General features: G+C 50.8%; 1 protein-coding gene across 4 annotated transcripts in view; it reads left to right on the top strand.

The window, feature by feature from the left end:
- FGFR2 (fibroblast growth factor receptor 2) overlaps window positions 1-26,132 on the top strand; it is a 98,053-nt gene that overhangs the window by 66,717 nt on the left and 5,204 nt on the right. For 3 of the 4 annotated variants that reach the window (XM_054581621.1, XM_054581619.1, XM_054581618.1), the window contains 8 exons: window positions 1,284-1,480; window positions 9,125-9,276; window positions 12,068-12,189; window positions 14,510-14,620; window positions 17,380-17,570; window positions 22,856-22,978; window positions 23,525-23,595; window positions 25,234-25,371. In XM_054581621.1, coding sequence (XP_054437596.1) covers window positions 1,284-1,480; window positions 9,125-9,276; window positions 12,068-12,189; window positions 14,510-14,620; window positions 17,380-17,570; window positions 22,856-22,978; window positions 23,525-23,595; window positions 25,234-25,371 — 1,105 coding nt within the window. The remainder of the gene's footprint in view (window positions 1-1,283; window positions 1,481-9,124; window positions 9,277-12,067; window positions 12,190-14,509; window positions 14,621-17,379; window positions 17,571-22,855; window positions 22,979-23,524; window positions 23,596-25,233; window positions 25,372-26,132) is intronic. The other variant, XM_054581620.1, reaches the window with a different exon arrangement.

Raw genomic sequence — 26,132 nt, 5'->3', positions numbered from 1 at the left:
TGTCTGCTTGGACGCCTCTGCCTCTTTGTCATTGCCATTGTGAAACTGCATAGACTGTGGTACGCTAGTCCTTATGTTCCATTCCAGTTTTTAATGCCTTATTATTAGAGTACGGTGCCTACCTGCATGCTTATTTTATATGTAGTAAAAGTAAATCGATCAGTTCATTTTGTGCTGTGCTGCTGAGAGTTTTGACTGTCTTGCAAGCATTTTTCTGATTAAAATGTGTAAGCTTTAAATAATACCATTGCATCTGTTTTTCCTTTTGTCATGAATCTGCCCTGTGAATATTTGCTTCGAAACAGTGAGATGCCTCTTACATTGAGCTCGCTTTTACTGGCTATACTGCATTTAGCAAGTGCCTGGTTGGCACTCCTTAACCAGTGTGCCTGACAGTACTAGCCCATTAACTAAGGATGCAGTTCGAGAAAAATAACTGTTTGGAAATACACTGCTTATAGATTGACCATTGAGGACTAAGGAGAGAACAGACTTTATTGGAAGTTGGTACAAGAATGTTCTAACTTGAGGAGTTTTATGTATAACTCACACGTAATACCATTTCTATTCTTTAAGAGGATAGTTGTAGTGCTGTATCAGTATAACGAGACGCACACAAACTTTAATAGTTTGTGATTAAGAAACATTACTATTTGTGGTGCAAACATAATGATTCTATATTATAAGCAATTCCATCTTCATAGTAAATGAATGTGTTTATTAAAGAATTGGACACTTTCTGGGGGCCAGCCTACTCGATGAATATTTTATTTCACATAAACTGTTCATCTCTGGTAAACCACCCTGTCGCATCCTCCTTTGGAAATGCTTACTCCAAATAAGGCGGAGGCCTTGTCCCTCGGAAACAAAGTGGACGTTGTTCGCATTTGAGAATTTGGTCTGTGTCAGAGGCCATCTTGGAACACATGGTCCTTTTATTGGGGGTGTGGTTGGCTGTCTGATGCTGCCCAAATGTCAACGGCCTCCCGGCCCGCCCTTTGTGCCTGGTGGCAGCCGACCCGTCACTAACACTGGAAGGCAGAGGCCCACTGAGGCTATAGAGAGTGACCGCCTGGGCCCTGGTGGTAAAGCGAGGAGCCCTCGGTCACCCACCTCCGTTTTAGAGAGGTGCGCGGCAGGCCCGGGCCCGTGCCGCTTGGCGCCGCCCGTCCTTGGGAATGGTCGTTGCCGTTTGGTTCCGTTAGTTATGCCAGGGGGCATCAGTCCAGTGTCCTAACTCTGTGGCCTGCTTATCTGTTCCGCCCCTGTGATGTGCAATCCAGCGCCCGTCAGAGAAAAGGAGATCCCGGCCTCCCCGGACTACCTGGAGATAGCCATTTACTGCATAGGGGTCTTCTTAATCGCCTGCATGGTGGTGATAGTCATCGTGTGCCGCATGAAGACCACCACCAAGAAGCCAGACTTCAGCAGCCAGCCGGCTGTGCACAAGCTCACCAAGCGCATCCCCCTGCGGAGACAGGTAACAGAAAGTAGATAAAGAGTTTGAAGAAACTTACTCCTCCCCTACGCCCCAGCCAGCTCTTGGGTCTCTCCCTCTGCTTTGGTGCTTCCCTACTTCTGTGAGCTTCGTGGAGCGAGCGGTTCCAACGGGCTTTCTTGGGACCATCCAGTTAGTGTTTGGAGCTTGGACAGTTGAGCCCTGATGCTTCAGTGGGGTCAACGGAGTTAAGCTCCCAGGGCAAGAAAGCACAAGGTTGTAAGACTCAGAGAGCTAATCAGCAGGACTGGAAGTAACACAGGGAAGCAGGGCCCTTGTGTGTTTGATGAGACTCAAGAGAAGCAGCCTCTTTGAGGCATGGGCCACTTTTGTCCCCTGTGATCTAATGCCTTTTTTTTGAACAGGCTTATGCCACTAGTTGTGAAGGGAGGGACCGTAGGTTTTTTTTTACTTACTTTTTTTAAATCAAGCTCAGAAACCTATGTCCCAAACTGAATTTTGGCTCCACTTCTCTGATTCTTAAAATAGAGCTGTATGTGCATATCAATTATGCCGTTGTTGGCTGTCTGCAGGGGTGGCTGTGGATTGAGGGCTAGGGTGACTTCTATATTGAATAGGCACCAAATTGTCGTTAACTTCGTGCTTGGGTTTCGGTGGTTCCTTTTTGTTTGGATGTGCCTCCAGACTGGTTTAGTTTTGGTTTGGGGAGATGGAGGAGGATAGAGCCTAGACCTGTGCCTTAAACAAAGCTCTGTGAAACTGATGAGGCAGGAAATTTTGTCTCTGCCCTCTTTGTCCATGAGGGTGGAAGGGAGAGAGAGATGTGAATGCAAAGTGTTTACAGAACGATTTGGAACTTGGTTCCAATAAAGGCCTTTTTTTTAAACAGCAAGTAAAAGGGCTCTGATTCAGTGGTTTATTTCAGTAGAATCCACAGGGTGCTGGTTAAAATTGTAGGGTCCTTCATCTTGGCCCCAGAAGGTCTTGAACGGGGCCGGGAACCTGCATTTTAAGCAAGACTGCAGGTGAGTCTGCAATGGACTTGGAGAAATGGGGTTAATCCCAGTGCTGCCCCCCCCCTCCGGGACTTGAGGTGGCCATGCCATCTTCTGGGCGAGGCACTAGGAAGGATTAGGAAGCAGATGGTCAGCAGCAGCCTTGGCACGGAGCTGGCTCTTCTCATCCCCAGCTCCAAACTCGGGGCTGAATGGGTCCTTGTTGACTTCTCTGAAGCCAGGTGTCAAGCAGGTCTTTCTTCATGGAAACGGAGGAGAGCATTTGGGGTGTGTGTCAAGTGCAGGCAAATGCTCAAGTTGTATTACGAATGAGGGGGAAAAGGGGTCTCCTGGGACACCCCACAACCAGGAATGCTATTGTCATTAAAATGACACCGCGGTCTGTCTTGAGGCTGGGATGCAATGATGGAGTGACTCCAGTATGGCCAGTGACCCTCAGGTGGTCTGGCCACCCCACCCACCCGCTCCTTTCCGGTGGCCTCTGGGCCATTCTTCCAGCAGTCGTCATGGGAACCTGGCCTTAGGCAGTTGAAAAGGGGGTGTGTCCATCTCTATTGTTCTTTTTTTTGAAGAAGGAAAAAGGTTACCTTCAGGAGGAAACTGGGAATTGGTGTAGTCAGACCATTGTCCCGTAATTATTTTATCCTTTCTTTTTCTGCAGCTGTTAAAATGCTCTTCTTTTTACTTGGTGTGAAAGAGGCAGGTGCCCTTAAAATCCCCTTGACCCAGCCTTGGGCCTTTCTTCATGTCTCTTTCCACCTCGGTTGGTTGCTTTCCTACCAGCCAGGGAACCTGAGGATTCCTCCTCCTCCTCCTCCTTCTGATTTCTCCCTCCCTCCTTCCTTTTTGCATCATAATTTTCTGAGTGCTTGGTCCCCGCCAGGTTCCATGTGAGATGTGGCTTGGGACCTTTGCCAGCAGTTCCGAGGTTAGGGAGCGTTGAGGGGTTCCTTTGAAATGTAACTGCCCTAGTTTCAGCTTGATCAGGTCGTGTGTGCGCGCGCGCAAAAAAGAGGAAAGTGGGCAAATTCCGATCCCCCAGAGAAATAAATCTCCGGGAGGTCCCTTTGTTTGGGGGACCCTCGACACATCTCAGCCCTTCATGTATGTCCACATGGGATGCGTGAATTTTCACAAAGAGCACTTGGTCAGCAAGCACGGTCCCTTTGGTGGAGAAAGAGATGCCTATCGGGTATCTGGATAAAAGAGGGTTATTGGACTGTAGCGGGAATGAAATCCCCAGAAAGGCCGGCAGATACGTTGATGAAAGAGAAAATACCACAGGGATGCCAAGCATGCCTTAACCTGGCGACAGGTGAGCCTGTAATCAGATGCCTTGAGGATGGCTTGTCCCTAGGCATTTACGGGGCCGCTTTTCATGCTGCAGGTGCCCGGCCTCTCTGTCACACAGGTTGTCCTCCGTGTGTTCACGGTGGAGTCCAAATTTTATCTTCTTGGCCCTGACCCTCGCCCCTCCCCAACACGCATCAGACAGCATTTCACGCCATTCAATCAAGTAATTGTTTTTAGAACGAGAGAAGTTTTTTTGTTTTGTTTTTTTGTTTTTCCTTGATTCCATTCTGAGTTTTTCCTTCTTGACTTTTACTAATCTGGACTGAACTTGCCGGTACAGACATTTAAGTTTATTTATTTATTTTTTGTCAAAAGTCTTGTTCTCCAGCACCAGAGAAGTTCCTTGGGATCATTTCCCCGTAACTATGGGCTTCTGGGGACACTTGATGGCTTTTGGTACTTGGAGAAAGAAACAACTTTTTGGTGGGGCGGGGGGTGGCACGTGGCGTCTTTCTGTGAACCCACGTGCAGTGCCGGGGCTCAGACACCGTGCCAGCCACGCGCTCCTCTGCTCCCTGTCCTTTGCCACCAGCATGTCAAGGGGCCCAGCGAGAGCCAGCCCAGAGCAGGGCACGAGTCGCCAGCGTGGCCCTTGCGAAGGAGCCCGTGCACACCCGTGACTTAAAGACAGGGCTTCGCTTGCCGTGTTTTGCACAAATCAGTTAGGTGGGGGCGGGAGTGGGGGGTGGAGCGAAGGGACTGGGACATATTGACACAGACAGCATCCGGTGTGGCTGGACTCGTTGCATCGGTTTTCCAGTGAATACATCAGGGTCTTTCTCTGGGGCCAGAGGCTTCCGTAGGGCAGGATAGAGACTTAACTGTCTCCATGGACAGATGAACCCATGGGCTGGGCGGGGAGACTCACACATGCGTGCAGGACATTGGCATTTCAGAAGGGGCTGCAGGGTGGTGTTTTTTTCCCCCTCGGACTTTAGTGTCACCTTTTGGTTGCTGTTACAGTAGGTTGAGAACCAGAGAAGAATAAAGGGCAGTCAAGGTCATGCTTTTTAACGAAACGTTTGAGGCGAGTAGTATGTTCCCGAGGGTGTCATGAACAGGACCGAGGTGAAGCGGGGTGAGTGTGTGTGGTTCAGGAGCCAGTTCTTGGGCAGGGTATTAGTGGTTATTAAATACACCACGTACTGTGAAGGGCGGTTTTACTTCTAGACACTCATTTACTACCCAGCAGCCAAATATCGTGATCACTGAGCTTGTTCTGTATTTTGGTCAAATGGTCTAATGGAAGTGTCCTGGTTCCAGAAAACATTTGCGTAATTAGCATGGTCATGGATGGCTCCACTGGAAATCTGCCCTTTCATGTGGGCGCCCTCGCCCTTCCTGACCCCCGTTTCGCTGTTCTCTCGGCCTTGGAAAGACCTTGACTAAAGACCTGACCTGGAGTTTGGCTGATGTGATCCTCTGAGAAGAGCCAGTCTGTCCCAGCACATGGGAGCTGTTGCTCTGATAGGTTTACAACGGGCTGTACGTAAGGCACAGCCTTGCTTAGGGAGAAAAACAAGTGTCTGATAAACTATTTAATTCCCTAAATGTTGTGGTGGAGACAGAGCCAAGCCCTGCAGCTCCTTGGACCTTTATATGGTCACCTGGCTGAGGTGGTGAGAGCCTTCAGTTTGGCTGGAGGGGAGTGATGGGCAGGGCTTAGAGGAAACATGTTCCAGAGCCTTCTGTTCCGGTTCGGGAACATAGATCCCCAGCCTCAGTCAGTCAGAGGGTTTCTGCGGCTGGCTGCAGTCTGGGGGTGGGTGTCGGTGCTCAGGAATAAATAACACAAAATACTCATCACCCCTCGCGCTGGCATCTCTGCTTCTGCTGGCTGTGTTCTCGGTGAAGTCCCCCTGGCTCTCTGTTCTAATCTAGTATACAGAGATAGCACAGTTTCTTGGTGGCCTTTGGAAAAGAAAAGAAAAGAAAAAAAACCCCACTTCCTTGCTTAATCTCCCATATGTACTGTGGAAATACACAAAAAGCACATTTAGTTAAAAGCTTGATTTATGGCACATGGTAAAGAGATTCCGGAAAGTGAGGAAGCTGAGTTGAGGCTGAAATGCATGCTGGGCAAGTGCCAGCCAGGATCTGGGAGTGGGAAGACAGTTTATTCTAGAGTGTGAGCGTTTGTTGTTTATAAATAACTTCATTATCGCCATCAATGGAATATTTTTAAATTAGATAAACAGGAAACCCTGCAATTGAAAAAGAGTATCTGACAGGGAAGATGATGACTTTGTGCAAAGGGAAAAAAAAGTGATAAACGGATAGCACTGAAGTAGTCACAGGATTCGGGAATTCCTCGAGGGGCCCCGGTGTGGAGGGAAGACGTCCCGGTGAGAAGCGGCGCCCCAGCCGTGGAAGAGTCTCCTGTGAGAGGTCCTGCCGAGCCGGGACCACGCCCCGTGCTCGGATTAACATGGAGTGAAGAGAAAGCTGTTGTACTCCACAGCCCCAGAGGGGTTGTAAAAGCATAGTGAATAAGCTTGGAGCTGAAATTAAGATCTACCTCCACAGGCAAGGTGACGGAATTCTGTCGTTTCTTAAACTTTGGGCATTTTCATACCTTTTTTCTCCCCTTTATGTGTGGGGTTTTTGTTGTTTTTTTTTTTTTAATACAGATTTGTCCATTGCATCTAAACCTCCGTATTTCATCCGAACAGAATTTCCATAAGTAATCTTTTTTGTAAACACGATTTTTAAATGTTAATAATAATCATGGCCACCAAGTTTATAAAGGTTTTCCATTAAAAGCTTCCACAGAAAAACCTTGTTGAGACCCTCCGTTGGGGGAAAGAGGTATATGTGTGGGAGGTCCTGCGGGGCTTGTGGGCAAAGACTCCTTTGGGGTCCTGGGCTGGCTGCAGAGCCGGTGACTTGTGGCTGAATGTTCAGCCTCTCTGTGCTTAAGTTGCCCCCACGCCGTATCTGTTACCAGGACATCCTGAGACTCCAGCTTTCCTTCTGTCCCGGGACCATTCCCGGGCCCTCTGTCCCCTGACTTCCGGACGCTTTATTTCTTGGGTTCTCACCTTCATTCACAGGAGTCCCTGCCCTCCCTGGCTGTGAGTAGAGGGTCTCAGCTCCTAGCCCCGCAAGGCGTGGCCTGTTCTGCAGCGGGTCTTCACTCTCCCCTGCGGCACACGGTGTGACAGTATCTCACATGCAGAACAGCCCTTGGCTCTAGAGGCTCCGGGATCCCCAGAGGGAGGTGCCATCATATGCACCCTTGACTCTGGGCGGCAAATGATTCTTAAAAAGGTGCTAAGAAAAGTGACTGTGGTGTTGGTAGCAAATGCTATAACAGAGCTGTTCACCAGAGCCAGGCTGAGCACTAAACACCAGGTGCTGTGACCGCGTTTCATCCCCATGGTAACTGTGTGGGGAAAACTGCTCGCTCTCCTGTGAACAGGTGAGCGGCCTCGAGTTGTAGGAAAGTTAGGCGACTTCCCGAATGTCTGGGCTCAAGTTACCCAAGTGTCAGAACCGGGAGGGGGGCCCCCACAGTCGGACCCATGGCTGCAGTTGGTCAGGATACTGCCACCCGATGCGGGGTCCCACCTCGTAAACAGTTACCAGAGGGAGGGCGCAGTGGGGTTGGCCGCTCGGGTGGGAGCAGTCACTGCGGTGCCCACGTGCGAGGCCCACAGGCACCACGGAGCTCTGCCTGGAGCGCACAGGAGAGATGGAAACAATGATCTCGCTATTTTTGACCCATTTGAGAACCCAGTATATTTTAAGCCTATGCCTGTTTTCTTTCCCCGCTGTGACATGCCTCAGTTCAGACCCATATTATTCTAAAAACATTTTTGTTAAAAAACATAAAAGAGTTGTATGCATGGTAATAAAATTTAAATGGCCTACAAAGTTCTGAAGTAGACACATTCTAACCTCTCCCTCAACTCTTGATTTTACTACTTCTTGATTTTAGCACTGAAACCAATGTCCTCCTATTTGTAAAACGATCCCCCCCCCCACACCATGTATTCTCGGTCATCTCCTCGGGTTTCCAGTTATGGGCAGTCTGGGCTCACGAAAGAGAGAATCGACGTTTTCTGCATAGGACAACGTTGCCGGGAAGCACAGGGCTTCTGAGAAGGGTCCAGGCTCCACCTTGTGAAAGTTCATCGTCCGTTTGCATCTCTGCACTCAGTCTTTGCTCCTTGCTTTAAATGGGGTTTGTAAGCCCAGCTGGGCAGGCCAGTTGACTTTGGCCATCATGCAGGGCACAGCCCCAAGGTGGGCAGGTGAGCTGCTTTGACATGAGGTTCAACCCCTATGTTCCAACTGTCTTGGACCAAGGTCCTGTTCACAGTTTACGGTCAGGTGGTGTTCACGTAACCAATGATTGGACCAAACTGTGTAGTGATTCTCAGAGGTGGCCCTCACGTGGGCTCTGCATGTGTTATCCTTCATAGGAGCCAGCACAGGGAAGACGCTATATTTAAGAAATGACCATGTTCTCAGACACAGACTTGAAATGGGTGAAGGTACATAAGAAACCTCAGTGAAGCCCCCGCACGCTGCCCGGCGGGAGAGGGGCTTTCCCGGGTGATAATAAACAAAGAAGTATTTTTCTTTTCCTTGACTCTTCATCCCACGAGGCCAGTCTACTAGTTTCTGAAACCGCAGTTGACAAGAGTCAGTCGATTTTCACTGAATGGCCTGGATATCAACCAGCTCCCAGAAGGACTGCAGAGAAGCAGGGCCCGCCCCGTCTGCCTGGGTCTCAGGGCCTTAAACAAAGAGGCACTGGGAGCTACTGGAATGCCTTTCACGTCCAAATGCTGCCTAGAGTTGGTTCCGGGAGATAGTCTGCTTTGCATTTCCATGGATAGATTGCCCAAAAGTTTTTATGGAATTTCCTGAGCACAACATTGATTCATGATCAGTGGTCTACAGGGAGATTGATTATCTGGGGCTCCAGTACAGGTAATACTGGAGGTAATAATGAAGATTATGGTGGTGGGGGGTGGGTGTGTGTCTTGTCCTCAGGTGACTGTCTTGCAGAATCAGGACAGAAAGCAGGTATGTTTCAGTCCAGCACTGTGTACAGATGTTTGAAACCCTGGTCTTAGGACCACGTAACGTGGATGAATGTTAGTCCTGCATAGATGGGAGGACAGAGGAGTTGGAATCCGGTGCTTTTGGTCTTGAATTTGTGCCTCTGGGCGGCCCCCACTTGTCTTCCTTCCTAAGAACTGACCGTCTGGCTGGGCGCTGGCCGGCCTCCAGCCTTCCCAGGTGGAGCCAGGATTACATCTGCGTCTTTGCGTTTTGTATCCAGGTTTCTGCTGAGTCCAGCTCCTCCATGAACTCCAACACCCCCCTGGTGAGGATAACAACACGCCTCTCCTCCACAGCAGACACCCCCATGCTGGCTGGGGTCTCTGAGTACGAACTACCGGAAGACCCAAAATGGGAGTTTCCAAGAGATAAGTGAGTACCTCTATTGGGCACATCCCCGAATGGAAGGAGGCTCAGGTGTAAAGGGGATATTGGATTGACGTTATCTTTTTATTTATGACCCTGAACTGCAACGGTCTTGCTGTAAGGATGTCAAAAAAAAGTGAGGTTATATTTTTATGTAACCAACTCTCAGAAAAGAATTGAGCCTCTGTTTTTTTAAATAGTTCTTTTATAAAAGGAGCTTCTAAGCCATGGCTGGTCCCCCAACAGGGTGGCAACTTAATTAATGTTTTTTGTTTTTGTTTTTGTTTTAAATTTTCTAGACAATTCAAACCTAGTCACATTGAATAAAAGTAGGATTATCCCATTTATAAAAAACTTCTGGCATTCCGCCTTCAGGTTACTGTTCTGTTGTTCGTTTCTTTGGAGAAATTATATGAAGAAAGTAAGCCGTCTTACGAATCTCTATCCAGTGTTACTGTTTTTAATGTTTATTAACATGCTGTCGGGCTGAAAAGCTTCAGATATGGTGCCTGACATTGAGTTTCCTGTGATTCATAATATTTTCTTTATTAGATGATGTAGAGGTGTCCCAGTTACGTTCAAAGCGTGGCCACCTGGGCTGTGTTGAGGAAGGCGTTGTTGGGAACTGTGTGTCTCTTGGTCTGGCTTTGAGTCCATGTGCTTTGGGCCCGGGTTACCTGAGGCTGTGGGCCTCATTCCTGTAAAAGGGATGAAGTCCAGGACTGAGCGCAGTTCTAGGCTCCTGGGAGGGTAGGTCTCCTTTTGTTTCCCTTCATTATTGGTGACCCGGGGGCTCTGGCCCGCAGGCCTTAGCAGGATGGCGGCCGTGGGCACAGGGTCAGTGGGGAAGGTCTTGGGCTCCCAGCCTCTGTTTTCAAGGCAGGGACCAACTCCCAGACCCACCTTCTGAAAAGGAGTCCCCTGGTTATTGAAGGGCCAGTCCTCAGCTCTCTTCTGGGTCCCTTTTGTGGTAATTAGAGTCTGAACAGCTTGCGAGTAATGAAAGGTGGAAGCTGCTCACTCCCCATCTGCGTCAAATCAACTGGAATAAGCTCTTGACTTGCTTACGTCCACCTACTCTAGTAGCGCCCTGAGATTCTGTCAGTGTTTAATTACTGTAGATGAACTCATACACAAATCTGGAAATCCTACAGAGATAAGCTTTTCTAGAGTCTGGCTGATGAGCTCTGGAAGGAGAGGGAGTTTATATGTCCCTTGTCATTTTGATTCGTTCAACTCCACACCAGCTTTGTTCCCCAGCAGCCAAAGTACAGATATTAATGTGCACCGTAAGCTAGAATCCAATAATCACACAGGTATCATGCTGTTAGAGTGTTAATGGAGGTAATTTCCAGTTTATTTGTGTACTGTAGTAAAAACACCATTCATTCACTCATTCATTCAGGACCTGTTTACTGAACATTTACAGGTGAGGCACCAGCAGAAAACACAAGGAAGGGGCTCTCTGCCTGTAGGATGTGGAGGGGGAGAGAGGGGGGGTGTTTCTCGCGAGCCCTCCTGGCTCCCTGGTTTGATTATACAGATGGGCCGGTTTGTGTCCACATTCCTGTGTGTGTAGGGCCGAGTTGGGGAGCTGCGATCATATTGTGAGAAACTGCAGCTCTCAGGTTCAGTCCGTAGTGTCTGCCACCTGTGACGCCACTGTCAACAGTGGGAATCTTGTATGCGCTGGACTGTTAGCTCCCACTCGCGGGTGCCCCGAGTGCGGAAAATCTGAGTGCTGAGCATTTCAAAACAGTATTAAGTGCAAACGTAGGTGGGGCAGGTTTCCAATGAATGAAGGCTATTTAGAAGCAGTTTATTAGATCGGAGGCAGAAGTTATACAAAGAAAGGATTGTTATGCATGTAGTAGCAGGGCAACAGGACATAAATTAGCCATTTTTCCAATGCAAATGTTTGTTTTCTGCCAAGACATTAAATTTAATTTTAGTTCAGCGTAGAAATGGAATGACCTCAGCGTAGCATACGTTGCCCTCGGTTTTTGCTCAGCTTTTGCAAATCCCAGTGTACTTACCATAAATACTATTTATACTAAGGTCAGCTCAGGACTTCGCTTAAGTGAAAAACCATACTCATACATATTGCAAAGATGGCCCCGTTCTTTTGGCTTCTGTAATGCCCAAGGACGAGGTATGGCTGTTAACAGGATGTGTGTAACTTCTGAGCTTAGAAATTTAGTTTGCTGTGTTCACTTTGGATTTTATTATTACTAATTTTGGGTAGTCATAAGGATTTCTGGATTATTATATCAAAAAGAAATCCCCCCCCCCATTTTTAGGATTTTTTTTTCTGTTAATGAAAAATTGGAGATTCCTTGAAATGCGTTAAAGATCCGTATCATGTATCTTCACCACAGAATGTGACTGTAAAAGCCACTGGTATTTGAATCATAGCAATTTTAAAGAAAGACAAAAGGTATGAACAGCTTTAAGGTTTTCCTGGAGACTTTCTGAATTACGAATATTCAGTAACAAGCCCCTCCTTGTTAGCACTTAGGAAAGCTGACTACCTCATCAGCCAGGATACCTTCCGTAAAGAAAATAAATCCAGAATACAAATGTGAAATTTAATAGCTGTTCCCCCAGTAATTGACATTCTCTAAAACGTCACTAAGAAAATACTCGGGCGTGTGTGTACCCCACGTCTCATTAGTTCCATATGATAAATGCCCTGTGCTCTGCAAGCCGCTGAAAGATTTTTATATTTAGTTCTGGAATTTCCCTCACTGCGCCCTTCACCAGATGCCGTGTGCTAATCCCCTATTTACACATTTAGGCTGACGCTGGGCAAACCCCTGGGGGAAGGTTGCTTTGGGCAAGTGGTCATGGCCGAAGCGGTGGGAATCGACAAAGAGAAGCCCAAGGAGGCCGTCACTGTGGCCGTGAAGATGTTGAAAGGTGAGTGGGGTGGGGGCGGGGGCGGGGGCAGAGGGGGGCAGGGCAAGGGTGGAGAGCCTTATCAAGAATGTTCCTTTTGTGGCATGTGAACTCTGTCATGGCAAGGGGTCAGAGAGCACATAGCTGACCTAGGGGTTGAGGAGTTTTCAGTATAAATCAGCATCTTGGACAGACTATTTATCTTGAGCTGTGTGCACTTTTTTAAAAAAGAAAATCCAGTTTTGTCAAAGTGGTAGCCGCCTAAGACGGTTGTCCTTCAGCTCCCTGTGATTGTTTATTCCCTCTGTGCAGGGCAGGGCGAAAGTAGGCTTCCGGTGGTTTGTATGTGTGGAAAATAACATGGTAATTAATAAACAGTAATAAAGAATAAGCTCTGTGTTGCGCGTACGCACAACTGTGGCCCCACGTCCCCCCACCCTGGATTTGCTTAGACAATACCAACTCACATGTAATTGGTTAATTGAGATGAGTGTTGGTACGTTGGTTTCTGGACCCAAACCTTCACTTATGAGTTGAGGACACATGGCAGTTTTGGAGGAGCAAGAAGGCGTAGGGAGAAGAGGTCACGCCTTACTTTCTCTTTCGGGAGAGTCAAGCTGGGAGGAGGACTAGTAGGATCGGAGTTGGTGCAGAACCTTCTGGGACATGTGAACAGTTGCCCCGGGACCGAAACGTCGGATGGCACTTGCATGAATCTGCACGTTTCTGAATTGCCCTTCCAGCCCTGCGTCGTGCCCATGTCTAGGGAGCTTCAAGGACTTGTCACCATGAACGGCTTCCTCCCACGGTGGTCCTTTCTGGGAGCGGGGAGAAGGGACGGTCACGTGATAAACCTGAGTGTAGGCATCTCGGCGAGGACAGCTCAAGCCGAGGTTGTCCCCGCGGGGCCTGGCAGACGGGTCTGTTCTGGGGCGCGGGGTGCCTGACACGTTGTCGGCCCTCAGGAGTTAGACGTTTCCTTCCTTTTGTGGGCACAGTCATCATGTCTCCCCGTGATGGACAGTAGCAGGCCTGGAAATAGTCAAAAAGAGGCTGATTTTCTAAGCTGTTAATCTGCATGGCTCCTAAGGAAAATGAGGGTGTTGGGAGCTGCTCCCCACCTTGGGGTGTGAGGCTGGGAAGGACCGTGTGCTCTCGCCCCACGCGTTGGCTCCCCCAACAGGGACAACCGCCTGCTGGCGCCCTGCGTGGCCTGCCTGCCCTCCTCCTGTGTGGCAGGTGTCATGGGCTGAAGGCCCCCCTCCGGCCGGCCTCGGTAGCCCCCAGCCACAAACCAGGGGTGAGCGGGGGGGAGGCCCAGGCTTCCTGTCTCTTTCAGCAGAACTTCTGGTTTGGGATGTGGAGCTCAGCGCTGCCTGGGGACGTAGCAGAAAGGGAGGCCTGGGAGTTCTCTTTCTCTCGTTCTCCCCCCCGGGCCAGCCTTCCCTGTCAGGATGGAGGAGGACACTTGCCCCAGAGCCCTGCGACACGCCCTCTTTCATAGCCGGCGCTCGGGTCTCCACGTGGCTTCCAGTCAGTCATGTTGCTCTGCCCTTGGTGACCCTCATAAGCCCCCTGCCACGTGGCTCCTAGCCATGCCCTTACCTCACTATTGTAGCCCAGATTTTTCCATATTGAATTAGTGTGAAGGGAGGCACGTGGGGAAGAGTCTCGTTCCCTTTTTAGAAGCTAACTGTGAGCCCAGGGACACAGGACCTAAGCCACTCTTGCTTGAGATGATAGAGCTGAGGTTTATAAAACTTCAGTATTTTGGGGATGGAAGGCACGGACCTTCACCCACTCAGTGCACACACGCTTTTGTATACAGTTGCGGGGATCCCCCCTGCACCCCGATCCCGTCTGTGAACGCCATGAGGGCTGGAGTTAGTGGCACTTAGCCGGGAGAAGGTCTGTAGTGATGGGAGACGCCTTGCCTTCCTCTCCAGATGTTCTCACGGCTGCTTTCGGGCCCCATGAAGTTTGTTGTGGTTTCCTGAGGCATCTCAGGTCTGCCAGAGGATGGAATTATTTCACGATATGGTTAAAATACCCCACATTGGCAAGGTTTGCTGGAAAAGAATTGGCCTTAACATCAGAGGCCTGTGTTCATTCCAGTTCTGACTTTTGACCCTGTTGACCCCAAATTAGCTGTTTGACGCGGGGCAGGGTACTTCCCTGTCTGGGTCTCTGCGCCTGGCCAGTGAAATGAGGGAAATGGTTTGGAAGGTCTTCTAGTTCTGAAATTCGGTTTCATGCCATGCCAGCCGAGGGTGGGCAGCTAGCCGCAGTGGCTGGTGGGAAGGGGGCACGCACTGATGTTTCACATACATGATGTTCGTAGACGATGCCACCGAGAAGGACCTTTCTGATCTGGTGTCAGAGATGGAGATGATGAAGATGATTGGAAAACACAAAAATATCATCAACCTGCTTGGAGCCTGCACGCAGGATGGTGAGTAGGACAAAGAACGCCCTTGCCCCGATTGCCACAGGTCAGGGTTGACGTCATTTGGGGGACAGTTGGACCTTGGGATCTGTGCTAGAGCATCTCAGATGCGTGTATTGGGGTGGCCAAAGAGTCCGTTTCATTTTTTCCGTAAAATAAAAGACGCATTTTTCACTTTCACCGGTAAATATTGATTTGGATGTTTTGAGGATGTCGGCTGTCTCCCACTATTGGCTTCTAGTGGGCAGAGGCCAGGGGTGCTGCTAAACACCTTCCAGTGCATAAGGCAGCCCCATGGCAAAGAATTGTTTGGCAGAAACGTCAGTAATGCCAAGGAACTTCGCAAACCACTTTTGACACGTTCAGTCAGTCACACACCTTCTCCATGCACTGCACAAATCTTTTCTTTTTGCGTCTCAGTTGTGTTTTTACCTGTCTTGAAATAATAAAGCATAATATGCTGAAAATGTTATGTATCTTCTTCTACTTTCAGTATTAAAATAGCGACACAAAAACTCACCAATTTTGATTTTTTTTTTTAAATGCATGCTGGTAAGACCAGGTGTCACAATACAATTCAACGAAGTTGTCTCGAATGCAGTTGAAGACAACCAAGTACTGCCAGAGCCATCTTACAGAAACAACAAAACAAACTTTTTGGCGAACCCAATATAAAGTTCCCTTCCTAGGAAGATGTTCCTGGCCCTGAAGACAAAGGGGACTTTGTGGCTGAACCCGGGGGGCTGGGGAAAGGTGGGTGTTGGGTGACTTTGGATGAGAAGGCCTGGAGGGTTCTGCCCTTTGTCCGGCATGACCCAGAGGGTGCCGGGAAAAGGCAGCCTCCTGAGGTTTTTGTTTGGTGAGTCTAGGAGAAACTTCTCAGAACAAGGTCCTATGTTTTGGCCGACAAGCTCTCTTAAAATGGGGGCCGGGGAAGCCTGGCCTTGCTGGGGCAGCGCACGCCTGGGCTCCCGGGAACAGCTGAGACGAGGAGGGAGGTTGCAGGGACACACTGCTCCCCCCACCCCCGGGGCAGAGAGCCCCCGCCCCTCTCATCGAAGGACTCGTGGGCACTTCGGGAATCAGTTTGACGATAATGAATGACCTCGAAAATGCCCACCTTTGCCGCAGCAGAGCCTCAGGTCTGTGCCAGAGGTCGGGAGAGCCTTTCGGTGGAGGGGGATTGTAAATATTTTCGGCTTTGTGGCCGCTGCTGTAGCGTGCGAGCAGCCACACAAATGAGTGGGCCTGGCTGGGAGCCAAGACGACTTAATTACAAAAACAGGCAGTGGGCAGGATTTGGCCTGTGGGCAGTGGAGTGCCAGCCCCCGGTCTGCGGTCTAGATGGAGGATGGACACACTCGTGCGTACGAGTAGCCGTGCGCAGGGAGGTTCAGTGTACACTGTCTGGGGCGGCCAGACCTGGGAGCAGCCTGTGGGGCAATGGATAACCACGGGGGTGGATTTATGTGATGGGATGGAGCGGCTTTCGCCAGTCAACGCTGCGAGTTCGGTACCTGACCCCCGCAATAAGGCAAATACCGCAGTAAAGCAAGTCATGTGACGTGGGAGGTTCTCAGTGCATATAAACACTATGTCTGCATTACACTGAAGCCTATGAAGTGTTCAGTAGCACACGATGTATGTGTTTTAATTAAAAATATTTCATTGCTAAAAAAAGGCTAACCATCATTTGAGCCTTCAGCGAGTTGTAATTTTTTTGCTGGTGGGAGGGTCTTGCTTGATGCGGATGGGACCGGCCCAGGTGCTGGTGGCTGAAGGCTGAGGTGGCTGTGACTTTTTTTTTATCATTAGATAATATCAATCTTGGCCCTGTGGCTGGACTCTTGCTTTCCCTTGAATGTGGAGAAGCCATTGTAGGGCTGTGAATTGGCCTGACTTCAATATTGCTGTGTTGCAGGGAATATGGAGGCCCCGGAAGAGGGAGAGGGTTGGGGGAATGGCCGGTTAGTGGAGCCGTTAGAACATAGATAGCGCTTACGAACTTTGCCTTCTCATGTCCGTGTGGTTGCCCCAAACCGTCACATTTGCAACGTCAAAGATTACTGATCACAGATCACCGTAACAAATACCATAATAATGAAACATTTGAAAGTGGTGAGACTTACCAAAATGTGACACAGAGAAAACAAATTTGTGGGCACCACCGGTAGACCAGCTCCACACAGGGCCGCACAGACCTTCCGCTTGTAGAAAAAGCGCTGTATCTGCAAAGGGCAATCGGGAAACCCAGTAAAAACTGAGGTGTGCCTGTATGTGGCTTCGAGGGAATGGTTTGGATTTATTTTTATCAGCCTAACCGGGTTTCACCAGGATAACATATTGGGGAAAAGTGTTGTAGAGCTATATACCTTTGTTATTCAGTTATGCGATTAAAAATAATACACTGTTTATGGATACATATATGCATGTAAGATCATTAAAATGAGCCAAAAGGAGCAAACTTACGGCAGCCATTGCTTTCCCGCGGGCATGGGTCTCAGAGAGGAGCGACCAGGGAAGGACACTCAGCGCCTTTGGTTAATTTTTTAAAGACATTTGAGGTTCTCTAGACCAGTTGTTGACGATCATTTTGGGGAGATTAGAAAGCAGGTGTTCTATTTTTGTGTGCTTTTCTGTGTGTTCAAATGAAAACAAATAAATGAAAGTCCTGGGCTGTAATAACTATGTCACTCCTTTGCTGAGATGCTCGGGGGCAGATTCGGGGTTCGCTGCCTTAGGGGATTTGTCTCGTCCACCCCCAGGGCCGCTCTACGTCATAGTTGAATACGCCTCGAAGGGCAACCTCCGCGAGTACCTCCGAGCCCGGAGGCCTCCTGGGATGGAGTACTCCTATGACATCAACCGTGTGCCCGAGGAGCAGATGACCTTCAAGGACCTGGTGTCATGCACCTACCAGCTGGCCAGAGGCATGGAGTACCTGGCTTCCCAGAAAGTGAGTTCTTCACATTCTCCTCGGTTGGGTGGATTCCAGTTTAAAATGTCTTTGAAGAAAACAGGCCATTTGGACGTGTTCATTTGCAAAATCAAGCCCTTGCCTGTCTTGTGCAACCTGGAAAATATTGCTTGCATTATTCACATCAGGGTTAAAAGCCAAAGCAGCCTCGTAAACTTTTAGTGACACTGCAGAGCTCAGTAGACGCCTCTTGTCTGAGACAGGGCTGGGCGCGACCGTCCAAGGAGTCAGCCCTGCAGGTAGAGAACAGCTGGTTTAGGGCACGCTGCCTTTAATTCTGATGGTTCAGGGGCTTATTTGTTTCGTAGTTTTTGAGTGTTTGAACACAGAAGTCTGGTGCTGTGTTTATGGTTTTGAGTATGAAATAGGCTAAAAATAAAGATCAAGAGAAGGGATATTTTAGTAACATTGAGTCCTGGGTATTAGCTGGGTTTATTTTGTCTGATTTAGCAGGGTGACCCTCTGCGGGTAGAAGTGGGCCAGGTCCCCTGAGGTGAACCCCTGCATTCCAGGGATGCCGCTTGCCATGGAACGCGAAACGTCTGAGTTATTCCAGCAGCAGCTAGACAGGTGCCCAGGTGTCCTCTGGGGCTTTTCGGATGACTCAGGACGCTGTTGTCAGCCCTCTCTTGGGTGGGTGGGGGTACAGCTGGGGTCCAACCCTAATTGCACTGCAACCTCAGAAATTCTTCAGGTCCCCACAGAAGAGAGAGCCTCTAGCGGGCGTGGACCCGCTGTCACCTGGGGGCCAGGCTGGCTCATGGCCATGCCAGTCACATGAGTGAGCCAGGCAGCCCTGGCCGGATCACATGGTGTGGGGATGGAGTGGGGGAGGGGGACTGCGCCTCAGCCCCTGCTGCCGGTGGCCACCTAGGGACGTGGCCAGGGCGACCGCATGTTCTGTGTCTTGTGTTGTTTTGGTTTTTTAATTTTCAGGGGAATCTAGAGTTGAAGACTTGTTCAGACCTTTTCCCAGGGAGTAGGTAGTAGGGAGCTCAAGCACAGCTTTGTGTGCCGCAGCAGTGCGTGCGGGCGTGCGGGCGTGCGGGCGCACAGGGGGCAGGGGGGTGTTCACCGCCGGAAAGGCCGTGGGCACGCGGGAACAATCAGATCCAGCGTGTGGGACATTTGACAAGACATGGCTTCAAATGTCAGCATCACGAAAGACAAAACATGCTAGGGAGACAGTTCCAGATAAAGACAACTACGTGTCCATGTGTGACCTTGGACTTTGGTCCTGTTTGGGGTGGAGGTGGAGGAAGAAGAGCTTTTATAAACGATGTTTGGACAATGAAAATCTGAACGTGGACCGTGTGTTTGGTAACGTCACTGTCGGTGTTAAGTTTGGGGCGTGGTGATTGGTAGTGGTATCATGTTAAGGTAGGAGGTACATGCTCAGGTATGTACGTCTGAAGTATCAGTGAGGTCTGCAAACTCCCTTTTAATGGTTTGCCACAAAAAGTGTGTGTGTGTGTGTGTGTGTGTGTGTGTGTAGGGGGTTTGGATATGGAGAGAAAGGAAGAGCAAGTAAACTTACCGAGCGAGTGGCAGACGAGGATATTCCTTGTTCTGTTTCACCTTGTCTGTAGCTCTGAGATATTCCTAAATGGAACCTCAGGGAGGGTGGCCTGTCCCCAGGCTGCCTGTTCTGACCCTCTGGTCTCTCACCCTGGGTCCTCCCTCTGTGAGGGAGGAGGAATGTGCTGCTACTAAGCAAACAGGCAGAACTCTGGCCTGAACGTTTTATTAACCTGCGATGAATATTCCTGAGCTTCCTGATTTGGGCACCTCGGGCCCTAGGTCAGCTACCCTGAGGTGGCTGGATGGGCGGAGACATTGACCTTTTAGAGCCGGAGCCCTGGGTGGCAGCAGGAGAGATCAACTCTCAATGTGGGGATAAAAATATGTAAGAAGCCGAAAAGGGCACCGTGGAAGGAGCCCGTGGCGCGGGGTCAGGAGCAGTGGGAACACAGGTGGTTCGGGAGGGGAGGTGGCTGGTGGGCAGTCCCGCAGAGGGACCCGTGTGCTGAGACCGGGGAGCGGGGGAGGGTGTGAGGGCCGGCGGGAGACAGGCCCAGCTCCTTGAGGGTCTTACAGGCCCAGGCCGGGACTCGGGACGGCCCTCTTCGCGCCACGGGAAGCCACCAAGGCGCCGTGTGATCAGGTTGTGCTACAGAGCTTGCTGCTGCGCTCCACACACGGCAGGGTGGAAGCACCGAGGCCCGTGAAAGGGGAGTGTGGTGTGGGCCAGGGCTATGGCTCCAAGGGCCCTGGAGAAGTACATTGATTTGGGACCCATTTTGTTCCGAGGATTGTGAATGGATCGATTAGATACGGCAGGGAGAGAAACAGGGTTTAAGGATGACTCCTGGGTTTCCAGCTTGAGAAATGGGGTGGTGGTGCAGCTTGTCAGGATGAGGAAGAAATGGGGCGAGGGGGTGTTCGGGGAGGATGGCTGGAAGAGGTGTCACTGGAAACGCAGGTGTGTATTTAGAACTCGTCCGAGAATCGTTCCAGGGCAGGTGTCGACCAGGAAGCTACAGGCTGAAGCCCGGCAGTGAGTACGAGGCCATGTGTCACGAGCCAGTGGAGGATGGTGCAGTTTTGAGCCAGGGGAACAGACGAGGTTGTTGGATGGGGACCGGGAGATGGGGACTCTAAGTCTACAGAATAAAATGGCAGGTCGCATACCTGGCCCTTGGCCCGCCATCCACAGCCCTTCTCCCCACTACCGTCCCGCGCCCCAGCCCCCCCTTCTCTCAGGTAACCCTTACCTGCCTCTGGTCTGCGGGGAGGACCACGGCGATGCCCTGGGTTGGGCTTTCCTCACTAAAGGGAGGGGGTGGAAGGAGGGGATGGGAAGAAGGGCCAGCCTTGTTTCTGTAGGGCTTTGCAGGGTTCCAAAAACCTCTGGCCGATGGCCGCCTGCAGCTTAAAGACCCAGGACAGGTTTGAAGTGGTAGGTGAAGACCTTAACGGTCCCTTGGAAGGGAGCCTGCTTCTAAAATTGGAGGGCTGGTTCCTGGAGGTGGCGTGTGAAAAGGCAAGAGGGAGCCCTGGCCTCCCCACGCCCATTCCCTCCCAGTAGGTGGTAAAGCTTGATAGAGACCTGCATCTGGAAGGAAAGGGCAAAAAATAACCACAGAATAAACTCAGTGGGTGAGCTCTCTGGCTCTTTCCTGAGGGAGCGTGGCCGTGAATTCAGCTCAGTAAATCGGTCAGCTTCGCACTGGAGGACGACTCAGGTTTCCGCACAGGATGGGAATCTGGCTTGACTTTATTTTCCTTGTCTTGAGTCTGGTTCCCAGTCTGCCCTCGCTCAGCCCAGAGGGCGGGCTTCGGCGTTTCCTAGCGCCCTGGGATGCGGGAGGCGGGCGCTAGATTGGTCTTCACTGAAAAGAGGGTGGAGGTCGCTGTCGTGTCTCTGAGTGGAGCCCGAATGTGTGGTCAGAGCCCAGCGTGTGGGAGGCCAGGTTCTGCTGACCGCGAGCTTGCCAAACGCACAGAGCGGGCGTCGGCGGGGAGCTCCCTGCCCGGACAGTTTGCTGCCAGGCTTGGAGGGTCCGTGGGAAGAGGCCTCCGGCGGCTGCGAGGGCTGTCCCGTTGCCTGCTTCGGTTCTGGCTGGGCGCAGCGCGCCTGGGGAGCTCTCGGTGTTCCCTTTTCTGATCTCAACCCACCATGCAGGGGGCTACAGACACATCTAAAACCAAGGAAATGTGGGGTGGGGCGAACGGGGAAAAAATTCCTGGCTGATGCTGCAGAGAGAGTTGGGCTTGCTCTTCTTTCCGTTGGCCACTGCGTGGGGCGCCCATCGAAATAGCTGGCCCCACCTAACGCAATCCAAGGACTCTTCTTCGTACGATCATTAGCCGTTGCCGGGGGACTGTGTGAAAAGCGCTTGCTAGGGATTTCTGTTCCTTCTTTAGCCCTTTTCCGAAGATAGGGGGCAATAATTGAAGACCCTCATTACCTCGTATCTGATGAAATCTTGGAATATTAATTACAGAACATTAAAACATAGAACAGCTTACAAAGCATATCATTTGCAGAAAGGAAAAATAAAGGTATAAAACTAGACCTTTCTAAGACCAAAGAGTTGGTGTTGGGACTATAAATCTGCCCCGTAGCGGGCCGCCCAGCCATTTGCCCCCGTGTGCACGGCAGACTTAGCCTGGGCCCTTTGTGGGGCCAGCAGTTGTGAGGACGTGCACAGACGGACCTTGGCCATGGCACAAGCCAGGAAAGGACACGATCCGTTCTTTCAGAAGCGCCGCTTGCATGCAGCTTAGAGGGTACGGTAGAGCCGAGTTTGGGAGCAGGGGGCCCCGTTCGGTCACCGGGGTGGCCATCTGTGGGTGCGAGGGGCTGGCAGTGACGATGGCCTGGAATGGGCAGTGGGAACGCAGTGATGTGGACACCCTGGAGAGGCATTTGGGGGTGGACAGCAACAGAACGCGGGAGGACCCTGGTGTATACCGCTCTGACCGAGAGGATAAGGGTTAGGGTCGTGGAGGCCTTGAATTTGAGGTGCCAAAGGGACAGCGATGTGGCAGTGTCCCCACCGCATGGGCCCCGGGAGAGCGGTGACGAATGAGAATTTGCATATCTTTTGTAGTATCTAAGAATTGAAGCCTTGAGGATATATGGAAATATACAAAATCGGTGGGACAATCCTTCTGTCTTGGGGGACAGAGGATGCGAGGAGGTGGCCAAGGAATCCGAGAAGGTGGGAAGAGGAGAGGGATGGGATGGAACGCAGCGGGGGGACAGTTTTCAAAAATGAGCAAGAAGTCAGCAGTGTCTGAAACTGCAGAGAGGGCAAAATCGAGGCTGTGGGAGAGTTCGTTTGGGTCTGACCTGAAGCTCTTCAGCAGCTGGAGGCGGGGCAGGGATGGGACCAGGTGGAGCATTTGGGGAGCGGTGCTGCTGAAGACCACCTGATGCTGGGGTTCTGCCGGTTCCTCTCAAAGTTCGGCAGGAGAGCAAGTAGGGGATAAAAGATTTCAGGATGGTAATCTAATGCGGATCGTGTGCGAGGGGCTTGGTTGGCAGTCACGGTCAGCTGCCCATGAGGGAGAATGTGGTGACCTAGTTGGCCTGTGCTCTTTGAAAGGAGTGGGGCCTTGTGTGTTTTTTTTTTAAGTTTATTGTCCTTTATACAAGAAATAGGAGTTTTTGACCTAGGATGTTACGAGAAATGAATGCATTTCTTTTTTTATTTTTGACGCCATTTAAAATGAGGGTTAATTTTTCTCCGTTTCAGTGTATTCATCGAGATTTAGCGGCCAGAAATGTTTTGGTAACAGAAAACAATGTGATGAAGATAGCCGACTTTGGACTGGCCAGAGACATCAACAATATAGACTATTACAAAAAGACCACAAATGTAAGTCTGTGGCAATGATATTGGGGGGGGGGGGGTTGGTGGCACGGAATGTTCCAGAAGAAAGGTGATGGTCAGAGCTAGAAGCACTGACGAGGGCCCCTTCTTCTGCCCTTCATGTCTAGTCTTCGCCTTACTCTTTCCAATCCGCAAATTCAGGCTGTGTTTAAGGAATGTCCCGTGTCTGTGAAACTCTTATGTACAATATGATCAGCAGCCTCTGGGACCTTCGTTAGGTGGTTAGAAACTTCCCCAGCGAGAGGAGAGCTTCTGGGAATTCCTGGGTCTGTCCTTGTCTAGTTGTTCAGGGTGTGTCTGTGTGCTAGGGAGATCTATGACAACTGAGGACCCAAGGAGATGCCATTTTAAAAGTGTGCCCAAATCTGTGCACCTCACCCGTATGTGCTGGAACTTCTTTCTGCTCTAATGACTGACCAGTGAAAATCATTAGCGTCAGCTTTTAAATCAGGGCACAGGCCGGTGAAGCTGCTCAGGTACACCGATTTCAGTATATTGTTTTGTTTTATTTCATTGCTTCCACATCTGCAGGGGCGACTCCCGGTCAAGTGGATGGCTCCAGAAGCCCTCTTTGACAGAGTGTACACCCACCAGAGCGATGTGTAAGTTACTCCTTTTCCCTGGGCTTCTCCCCTGGATTGAGTCGCAAAAAGAGTGCACGCTCCTTGCCTTTCCTGGTGCGTTTCACACGTTCACAGAGGGTACAGGAGTTGCCATAGAAAGGACGGATTTTATGGTGGCCTGGTAACCAGCACCCCCATTCCTAATCTGCCTGGCCGCAAAGTGCGTGGGCCGCGCAACCGCTCACCTCCTCGTGTGGGAGCGGAAGTCCTCCCCCTTGAACTTATTCATGGTGTGCGGCTACAAAGCTGCTATCTAATTTGCCAAGCGTTTGGCATGTTCCTCCCCTCATGAAGGGTTCCTGAAACTTTGCCCCTTGAGGGTGGTTTGTAAAATTTCCCCCATCCCAGGTTTGTCCTTAGAGGGGGTGGCTAAGTGTCAACATGGTGCTGCTGCTCAGGGGATCTCTGCGGCGCCTGCCCGCTCTGCATATCCTTGGAAAACATTCTGATCTTGTCCTTAGCATCCTGGACAGTTAGAGAACTAGAGTGAAAATGGTATACTCTTTCTCTTATGATTCCCTTAAGTGTGCTATCGGGGTCAGGCTCCAACTGGTATTTGAGAACGGCTGATCTGGAAATTTGGTTGAAAGATGTCACCGTGGTGGGAAGCTGGGTAAAAGGTACGGAGGCGCTCTCTGTACTGTTTTCTGCAAGTCTCCATGAGTCTACACCTGTTCCAAAATAAAAAGTGAAAATGAGTGGAGCCATTTTCTAAGTGAGTGGGAGGATCTGGGCTTAGGCCGGATGCCGCGCTCTTGGGGCGGGGCCTCCCCGGCAACCCCAGGTGGGGGCGTCATGGTGTGCGTTGCTATAGTGAGCACACTCCCTGTGTGTGCTGTGTCCCTGCCTTGGCTCTGCATCAGCCGGGGACAGTTCCGTTTCAGAAACCCACCCTAATAGAGTCAGTGAGGGTGTGTTTCCAGAGCCGCAATGACATAGGTAAATGCAGGATTCGTGGCTTGATCATCCCGGGATTTGAGCCTCTTGAATGTAGAGGCTCAGCAAGTCCACCTGTGGCTGCGTGCAAGGCTTTGCGCCCCAGGAGACGTTTTAGTTCCTGTCATGGAACACCAGCCTGTGGCTAACTCCGTGCAGGACCCCAGGAGGTCAGGAGCCTTTGCGCCTCAGGCGCCCCACTGGCCTGCTGGGCATCTGTCCCCTCATGAAGTTAGCTTGCTTGCCTCGATGTTGCCTGTCCTGGCAGCTCACAGCCCTGGGGTCGGGCACGTAGGACGATGGGAGAGTGGGACAGGAGCTTCGGAATTGAGGTCTTTATGTTGCTAACATCACATTTGTAACGAATAACTTTGAGAGGGACGGAAGGAAAAGAACCCCAACTGTCAAAAACCTCCACCGAAAAGAAAAAGAAAGTGACAGTTTACCATCACTTGTCTATTGTCTGTTGATGGAAAATTCCACTGGAACACCCCCAGCGTGGCTGTGTTTGGGAGACGCTCTGTGGGGGCAGGAAGGGGCCACTGGTGTGACCTGCAGGAGGGCGCGGGTCACATGCCTTTGAACACAAGGAGTGACGTGTGTTTTTTGATTAACGGGGCACGTCTGGCTTTTGGGGATTCAGGCTGGTTAGTAACGCCCTGTTCTCTCCCTTCTTTGCAGCTGGTCCTTCGGGGTGTTAATGTGGGAGATCTTCACTCTCGGGGGCTCGCCCTACCCAGGGATTCCCGTGGAGGAACTTTTTAAGCTGCTTAAGGAAGGACACAGGATGGATAAGCCGGCAAACTGCACCAACGAACTGTAAGGGCCGCTGTCTGTCCCGATACACGCAGTGGGCCCACCACGCCCACAGCACTGCTGACTTCTGTCGGTTTCCTAAGGCCCCTGATTTTCTAAACATGCTGTAAAGAGAATTGCTGAAGCTTTCTGGGCTCAGTCCCAGAACTGAGATAGATAGCTACACTGACAACCGTGCCGTTCGCTCTAAGAGGGAGAGCATCGTTCTGAGGTGTGTGCGGTGCAGCCCAGAGGGTGTTGGGCTGCCCAGCGAGGGCTCCCGACTTCACGGAGTGATCCAGGGGATCTGCCCGGGCCACGGTGCCCGTGCCTTGCTGTCGGCTCGCCTCAGGGTGGCAGGACGACACCTCGGGCCCTCCCTCACGCACAGGCCAGAGAGCCACGGGGCTGCCCGGCAGAGTAGGATCAAAGGCCCGGTTGTGCGACCCTGCCACAGTGCGTGGAGAGCGGGCGCTTCTGCAGCCTCTCTGTGACCACCGGAAACGGCTATTACGGTTTGGCGTTGACCGCATTTCTTCAGAGCCAGTGAACTGGTGTCTGGTTACTTATAGTTTGACCCACGTTTTAGTGCAGAGACTTAAAAATTTGCCCAGGTGCCGTCCTTAGAGAACCAGATCTGACTATTAAACCGTGGGCTGGTTTCTAGAAAAACCTACCCTGCGCTGTCAGTGGAATTATGTTGTGTTTGTGACATGTGTCTTGTGCGGCAAAATCAGTGCTTTGAAAAGGACTCGCTGCTCCCTCCCCACCAAGATTAACTAAGA

This window comes from Pteronotus mesoamericanus, unplaced genomic scaffold (genome assembly GCF_021234165.1).
Source record: "Pteronotus mesoamericanus isolate MK-2021 breed Mesoamerican mustached bat unplaced genomic scaffold, CSHL_Meso_final contig_657, whole genome shotgun sequence".
NCBI lineage: Eukaryota > Metazoa > Chordata > Mammalia > Chiroptera > Mormoopidae > Pteronotus > Pteronotus mesoamericanus.
Note: the sequence above shows the minus strand (reverse complement) of the source record. Positions and strands in the feature narration are given on the sequence as shown.